The sequence below is a fragment of the Microtus ochrogaster genome, chromosome 5, assembly GCF_000317375.1.
Source record: "Microtus ochrogaster isolate Prairie Vole_2 chromosome 5, MicOch1.0, whole genome shotgun sequence".
Lineage (NCBI taxonomy): Eukaryota > Metazoa > Chordata > Mammalia > Rodentia > Cricetidae > Microtus > Microtus ochrogaster.
This window is the reverse complement of record NC_022012.1, coordinates 83942034-83950567: the sequence shown is the minus strand read 5'-3', so window position 1 is coordinate 83950567 and position 8534 is coordinate 83942034. Positions and strand designations below refer to the sequence as shown.

At 46.3% G+C, this 8534-nt stretch overlaps 1 protein-coding gene across 2 annotated transcripts in view; it reads left to right on the top strand.

Moving 5' to 3' along the window:
* Window positions 1–8534, top strand: part of Stac (SH3 and cysteine rich domain) — a 139343-nt gene that overhangs the window by 81834 nt on the left and 48975 nt on the right. For both annotated transcript variants that reach the window (XM_005348017.3, XM_026779526.1), the window contains one exon: window positions 1388–1466. In XM_005348017.3, the coding sequence (XP_005348074.1) occupies window positions 1388–1466 (79 nt within the window). The remainder of the gene's footprint in view (window positions 1–1387; window positions 1467–8534) is intronic.

The following is an 8534-nucleotide window of genomic DNA, read 5'->3' as shown; positions in this document are numbered from 1 at the left end:
GAGAGAGAGAGAGAGAGAGAGAGAGAGAGAGAGAGAGAGAGAGAGCGCGCGCGCACAGGTTCCTCAAACTCATTGGCTACCCATCCTCAACAAGTCGTTGAACTCGAAGCTTAGTGGCAGGCAAACAGGTGTGCACTCCTTGCCCAGTGGTACAAAAGTAAGAACATAGGTCAAGCATGCAAGACTAGAAAGCCTTCTAAAGCCACACAATTGCTAAGAAGCCATTCTTAACTCATGGAAAGCTTTGTTCTTCCACTGACTTCCAAAATAAAAAAATATATAATCATGTTTCATTGCATATGTGAGTGAAACTCTCAAGAAGAAAGTGGCAATTAAAAGAATGAAAAGCAGCTTCCATGTGTTCTCCTAGCTCATGCATAACACGGACACCAGCTAGGTCTGCCTTCTCAGAAATGTGAATAGCCGTGGTAGTTTGCTGGCACTGTAGGGGACGCTAAAGAGGAAGGGGACAGACGTCCCCATCCTTTGGTTCAGTTGGTTGTAAAGACTAAACCCACATAGAAGAAAGCACCGTTTAGCATTTCTGGAAGACACACTTACATGTCTCGTTCTATTTTATTAAGAATGGGAGTGTAACAATGGCCATTCCACGTGAGCCCTGAAGGATCTGCTAGTAAAATGGAAGTGTTTGGCTCCGGTGGACACTGTCTCTCGGCACGTAGAATATTACTTGTGCCATTGTACATGTGTTTTACTGTATGCCAATGTTCCCATGAGGGTATGCAAATGTGTGTGCGTGAATATGGAGGTCAAAGGTCTAGGCAAGGCATTTCTCTCTCCTCTCACTTGCAACCATTTTAACCATGTTTTTTCTGACATGAAGTTTCTCAGTAACCCTGAAGCTCACCAGGTCAGCTCACCTGGCCAGCCAGTAAGCTCAGGGATCTGCTTGTCCCAGTGGCCCCCGACACTGGGGTTATAAGCACCTGTCACCCATGCCTCATTTTTATGTAAGTGTGGAGGATCCAGACTAAGGTTCTCATGCTCACACAGCAACCACTTTAAAAACTGAGCCCTCCCCAGGCTCCTGGAATTTGTGACATGACCCGATGACCTTCTGAAGAGGGTATCATTCTCATTGGAAGTTCAAATGGTGATGTTAACTCTCAGCTACTGGAAGAACCATAGAAATGGAGCTAAATGTGATTTAAATAAAAATATGCCGAAGTGTGTGAGTATATGTGGACAATTGTATGCCCCTTAGCATGTCAATCAATGACAGACCGTATATAACAACTGAAAATTCACAAATGCAATACAAATCCCTCTCTCGATCCAGAACGAGCACTAAAGTTCTATACTCAGTTGGCCCATGATATATCATGGCTCACTGGCTTACTCTGTGCTGTCTCCTCTTTTCTCCAAGACGTCAGAGCTCGTGGAGGTTCCTGAAGAGGCTGATGGATCAGGAGATGGATCTGACCTCAGGACACGCAGCAACAGTGGTGAGTGAAGACCAGCCTGCAGGGACTGGAGCACACTCTCGGGCTGCAAGGGCTGAGTCCTTTCCTTTCACGCCCCTCTCATTCTCTGATAGCTCTGGTGAGTGGAGAACCAGCCTGCAGGGACCAGAGCACACTCTCAGGGGTACAGGGCTGAGTCCATTCCTTTCACGCCCCTCTCATTCTCTGATAGCTCTGGTGAGTGGAGAACCAGCCTGCAGGGACCAGAGCACACTCTCAGGGGTACAGGGCTGAGTCCATTCCTTTCACGCCCCTCTCATCTCTGATAGCTCTGGGCTATGACATGGGCAAGAGTCTGTGTTCTTGAAGAAAGGTGGGTGTCCATTCCAGGCAGTTCCAGTGCTCTGAGACCATTTCCCTCCACGCTGTCTCCTGTGTTCTCAGACCTACAGGTCTGGCCATTAAAAGGCTCAGGAGTTGTTTACAACCCTTCTGTGAATGAGTTTTTCCTCCAGTGACACAGATTAGGTCTGAAAACCTGACCTCTTGTACGTTACTTTGTGCCACATCTGAGACGCCTGAATCAGGTGGGCAGTGGCGCCAGGCAGAGAGAGCGGGACACTTTAAGTCCTTAAATGAGATGAAGACTTGAAAACCGCTGTTAGAGAGAGGAAATACCTCAGTAAGTGCTTGCCTTGAAAGTGTAAGGACATGAGATGGATGTCTAGAATCCACATTAGAAAGAGGGAAGGCGGATGGTGCCTGAGGAGTCATAGCAAAGGTTGACCACACCAGCTTCCACAAACACTGGCACACATGTACAGTCAAGCCTGTACATCATCTACGCCTGCACACGTAAGAACATGCATGTGAATGTGCAAGCACGCAACACACACACGCGCGCACACACACACACACACATATGCACGCACACACACTGAAAAAGAAAAGCAATAAGGAGTCTGGAGGGTTGGGTCAGCGGTGAAGAGGGCTGATTGTTCTATCAGAGTGGCAATGTTTAGAGTTCAGCACATACATCAGGCAACACATAAAACTACAGCTCCGATGGATCTGATGCCCACTTCATGCCTCCAGGGATACTTGTATGCACACGTACACATGCGTGCGCGCACACACACACACACACACACACACAAACACACTAAACTAGTAGGAATATCAGCTAGGTGGTTACAGCAAAGCCTGGAAGTCTCGGCTGGGGCTTCAACTCTCTGAAGACATCCCTAGCCTTTGGGTGGGTGGAGGATGGGGGTCTGTTTGAATGTTCCAGATAGGATTTTGCTTCACAGTCCCGCGGATATGTGATCAAACACAGAGGAAAGTGATAAATACCCATTCTTTAATGGGCTAAAAGTAGCCCAGGGCAATTTGGCTCCAGATCTGTAAGAAGTGACTCCACAATCACAGAGATTAATCAGTTGATCGGCCTTTTTGAACCTTTCACACAGGTGTGACTATTTTTTTCTGGAAACTTCAGTTCATGTGTTCTTCACCGTCACACAGGAAAATGGTGGAACCTCTGAGCCCCTTAACAGTGTGTAGCAGACACAAGATAGCAGGCAGAATCGGGCAGAGCCATTCTGGCCCAGGTCTGTCTAGAACTGTGTGCCTATCAACTGGATTTAGCCAGCAGCCCTAGAGTTCAACATCTCACAGGTTAAACCACTAGATATGTAACTAAACTTGTGCATTCATGTGGCGAGTCTGGCTGGCCACTCATGCCGAGTCTAATCTCTATCGTCACCTCTCTGCTGGCTGTCTGCTTCAGTGGACCTGATGGCCTCTACACTGGACATCTAGGCTTCAGTAAGCCTTGCTCTGGGCTTCACCTTGAGATCAGGTGACCTAGAGACACTGAATAGCTGCTTTTTACCCCATCTCTAAATTGAAAATATTGACATCACTAGAAGTTCCAACAGGCTACGCTTAGGGAGACCAACTAGATAGATTTAGAATGGCAAAAAGCAGAGTGAAGAAAGTGGCCACAGTGGGGAAAAAAAACAGACCCAGGAACCCAGGGTACAAACAAGCGGTTAAAAGACAGCAAGGTGGGCTAGAAAGATGGCTCAGTGGTTAAGAACATTTGCTGCTCTTGAAGAGGACCAGAGGTCATTTTCTAGCACCCACATCAGGCATCTCACAACTGCCTGTAACTCCAGCCCCAGGTGATCCAACATCCTCTTCTTTTCTCCAAAGTCGTTTGTGCACATGTAAGTACACATATTCATACACACGTGCACAAATGAAAATAAACCTTGGATAAAGGGCAAGAGCATTGCCACATTAAGGAGTCTTGGTCAAGCTGTAGTCCTGCCCATCCCTGGTCTACCGTCATCTCAGCTTCGTTCTGCGCAGTGGTCCAGTGTGCTGTTAGTTGTTTATTTGATTTTTACAAGAGTACAGCCTCATCTTCATGGATGATTGTCCTCATCTGAGAGGTTTTGCTCTTCCTGAAGTTCAAGGTGACCCAGCAGGGAAGGCTAAGGACCACTGTTTACCTCTAAGTCGTAACCCAGCCACAGATACAAAACTGAAGGCAGGGAGGCATCCAGGCTCTCAGACCTTACTTTCAGTTACCTTGTGGGCCCAAGAGGGGAATCGGCACTTAATAGCAGCTTTTAAGTGTAATTTCAGTAACTGCGAATCCATAAGGCTGCTGTGATCTTTGAATAAGATAATGTAATGTCACCTGCACACTATAAGCCAGGCTTCATCTCCAGCATCAGGCTTCTCCAGATAGCTTTAGCCTATGAGGCCCAGTCTTTAGAATATGGAACTAATATTGGCTTATATCAGGGTTCCTGGGCACTTCAAGGTGGGTTCTGGATTCTTGCGTCTCCAAACAAAGAACTAAGCAGAGACACACAGTTGCAGTGGACTCTGGGACAATAGTTTGTTAAGAGAAAGGATGGGCAAACTGGCCAGAGCAGAGAGCCAGCTCAGGAGCTCAGCGGCGCTTAGCACACAGTGGACTGTGCTTTGCAGGCTCCTTTGCACAGCATGGACCGTCTCGCTCAAGTTCTGTTACACAGTGCTACCTACCATCCCATCCTCCATTGGCATCTCGACTCTCCACCCGCTGGCCTAGAGATTTTGTGCAGGGCCGAATGGATTTGAGACAGTGCCTGCCCCGGCAGCCAGTTTTAGTCAGCCTTGGCCAGGGTTTTTCCTGCCTTCTTCTGTGCGAACTATTTACATTTTTCTAGTGTGCAGATCTTGTATTGCTTTAGGCAAAACCTGCTGGACCTCATGCTCTGCCCTAGTCTCCAGCTGCAGAACAGGTGACATAAAACTAACAAACACACGAGCTTTTTCTCCGTCTGTTCAGCCACCCACCCACGCGGACTCTTCCACGCCTGTCTCTCTCAGGAAACAGGACTGTCACTCAACAAGTGGATTAGGCCAAAGTCTTTTGCATCTGGTTTGTCTCCCGCTTTCTTCACACACCTCCATATTTGCCCATCAGCAAATCTTCCCATAGCTCATCAGAAACACCCATCACGTGCCCACCACGTGACTCTCTCTCAGCCATCCAGGTCTGACTCCTCCATCAGCACTAGCCTGTTAGACTCATCCATTTGATAGTTAAGAGTTCCCTTAATGGTAGAGAGGTCTTCTCTCACCAACTGCTTTTAACAGAGCTATACATTGCAAAGAGCTGGACTTGGGAATTATCATTGTGAAGTGTGGTTACCAGTAGCAAATTCTGTGTAAGCCCCTCGAGGCAGAGACACAGCCCAGAGACTCTGCTCTACCCATCCATAGAACTAGCAGGCCCTATATCATTTGGGACCTTGTTAGAAATGTAGAATTTCAGGCCACCTAGGCTTGCTGAGTCCACATGTATATATTATCTGTGGTGGTTGATAAGTAGGGTTAGAGCATTCGGTTTCTCTCACTACACACACACACAGAGACAGAGAGAGACAGAGAGACAGAGACAGAGAGAGAGACACAGAGAGAGAGAGAGAGAGCACATTTGAAATAGATGAAGAATAAAGAACAAAATACACTCAAGGACATAAAGTTGACTGTTTTCCATCTATTCCGTGTTAATGGCAATTCACAGCCATATTGAAAGAGATGTATGGGACTGGACATGGTAGCTCACACCTGACATCCGAATGCTCAGAGACAGGATGACCACAGTTCAAAGCCAGCCCAAACTACAGAAGCAGCCCATCTCAGTTTTTTTTAAGTAAGAAATAAGAAAAAGAAAGGAAATAAAAGAAAGTCATAGAAAGAGAAAGATCCATTTATAGCTAGCTATAAACTCCAGCAAGCTTTAGAGGTTTATGAATAACCAGCCCCTTTGATCAGCAATAGCTCTCTTCACAAAGCCTCAGCAGCCGGAGGGGGATTAACTATGCAGCGTTTGCTCCACACTGTTTTGATTGATCTCAGTCCCTCATCCATGAAGTCTCTGAGATAATGGGGAGAAAGCACATTGATATGCTCGAGCTTCCTTAGGGGCCCGTGATCATGACCAGAAGGTGTGGCCTTTCAGAAGCTCTGCCGAACTGGTCACAACCAGTTTTGGATGGTGTTTCATCATGTCCAAAAAACACACATAATTCACATACATGTTATATCTTCCAGTCAAAGGGCATGCCAGATTTCCTGAGGAACATCTCTCTCCAGTCTCCTTAAAAGAGAACTCAGTTAACGTCATTACTGCTCAGACTGAAGTCTGCCTTCTCTATTCTGGGTTGTCCTGGGCAGGTCCGAGTCCTCGTTCCTTTTTTCAGTTCTCCTGGGTCTATCATTATAGACAGGGAAGGTGTCGGCCTTCACCTCAGGCTCCCCTGCTAAATGCTTCCCTCATGGCAAAACAATATGAAAACTGAGAAGCCATAGGTAACTGCCTGTCTCTGCTCAGAATGCCAGATATCAGCCTTCCCAGCAGCCCTTGGCAGCCACATTTCTGCCAGATATCAGCCTTCCCAGCAGCCCTTGGCAGCCACATTTCTGCCAGATATCAGCCTTCCCAGCAGCCTTCGGTAGTCACATTTCACTCCAGCCATACTGATCATGATCCCCTGGAATAGGAACAGGGTTCAGGCAATACACATTCTTACTGAGCTGGCCACATTCACTCAAGGATGTTACAAAGCCCAGTGTTGCCTCAGTTTGCAACGCTTGAGTGAAGAACTTTTGCCCAGAAAGAAAAATAAACCAACTTTGGTATTGATGATTTACTTTTGTCTTCAGCTTATATTGTTTTTGATATCAAATACTAAATTGTCACCAGTTGAGGAGTAGAGAAGAGGAGGTGGAGGAGGAACAGGAGAGTGAAGGGGGGGGGTAGGAAAGAGAGGAAGAGAGAGAGAGAGGTAGAACTTTCCTTCTTGAATTTACAATCTGAATCCATGGTCCCTGTGTGAGAAAAGCACATAGAAATTTCTGTTTAAAACTGTCAAGTGAGAGAGCAGGTCATAATTTGTGCACAGAGGTAAAGATAACTCCTGTCTATGGAATTTAAATCAAGAACTCAAACACTCCCAACAATAAGCTTTCAACAAATATAATCTAACAATCGCAATTCACCCAGCAGGAAAATGTGCTGCTCACACACTAGACATCCCCTGTGCTAACCAGTGCACCATAGAGCCCACCTGAAAACGCTGCTGCAGGGAGAGGTAGCAGGGTCAGTTAGTTTAGTCCTTGGAGGTACATATGTCAAAATTATCGAACAGAATTATGTAGTCATTTATGTTTAAAATGTGAAGCATAAACTAGAAGATCCAATGAGAGAACAAGAAGCTAACAAATAAGAAAATTTGAAGACAACTCGAGATAGAAAGCTTCTAAAATATTGTAAAGTAGAAATGTGATTGGCAGGTTGAATAGGTGTTAGACACATCTGAAGAGAGAAGTAGCATCCAGAAACACAGAGCGACTGAAAATAGTGAATACCCAGGGCAGCAAGGACCTGGAATCTGAGAGAAAATGCGTTATGGAAAGAGAGTAGACAGCTTCAGTGCCCATCCAAGTGACTCTCTAGACGTGCATACGGAGATGGGAGTAAGAGAACATTCTGGCTGAGAACTTACAGAACTGATGGAGGACAGCACTCCCGAGAGCCATCCTTGGGCATCTCTGTGACAGAACAGGGCTGCAAAGACAGCAAAGTGCTGATGAGACTGAGAGGCAGATGATACACAGAGGAATGAAAATTACACAGAAGCTTCTTTCAGATTATAGCTGAAGCTAACAGTAAAATGGCATCTTTAGTATGAAAGAAAGAATAAAGAAAAGGATGGAGAGAGGGAGGGAGGGAAAAAGGGAAAGAGGAAGGTGGGAAGAAAGGAGGAGGGAGGGGGAAGAAAGAAGGAAAAGAAGGAGGAAGGAAGGGAGGAGGGAGGAAGAGGGGAAGGGACAGAGGGAGGGAGGACGCTTAACTGGAATCATAAATAAAGCAACTGTAGTGTCTTAGTTGAGGTTTCTATTGCTGTGAAGAGACACCATGACCATGGCAACTCTTATAAAGGAAAATGTTTCATTGGGGCGACTCACAGTTTCAGAGATTCAGTCCATTATCATCATGGCAGGGAGCATGGCAGCTTGCAGGCAGACATGGCTCAGGAGCTGAGAGTACTTATCTTTTGATTCAGAGGCAACAGGAAGTCAACTGACTGTCACACTGAATGATGCTTGAAAAGAGAGACCTCAAAGCCCGCCCCACAGTGGTGACGCACTTCCTCCAACAAGATCACACCTACTCCAACAAGGCCACACCTCCTAATAGTGCCACTCCCTTTGGGGGCCATTTTATTTCAAACTACCACACACAGCAAACACTCTGACAAGAAGAGATGCAAAGCAAAGGGAGTGATGGGGCCGGAGCGGTGGACCTGTGAGTAGAATCACTTGCCTCTGAAGCCTGGCAACCTCAGGGCGGTCCCCAGATCTCACTGTGGATAGAGGAGACTGACCTCTAAGAGCTGTTCTCTGGCCTGCACATACTTGCCATCTTCACACATCAAACACGCGAGCGATAATAAATAAATGAGAAAAAAGAAAGTGACAAGCATATAGTTAAATCCCAGCAAACATACACTGACTTCCTAAAAAAAAAAAAAAAAAAAA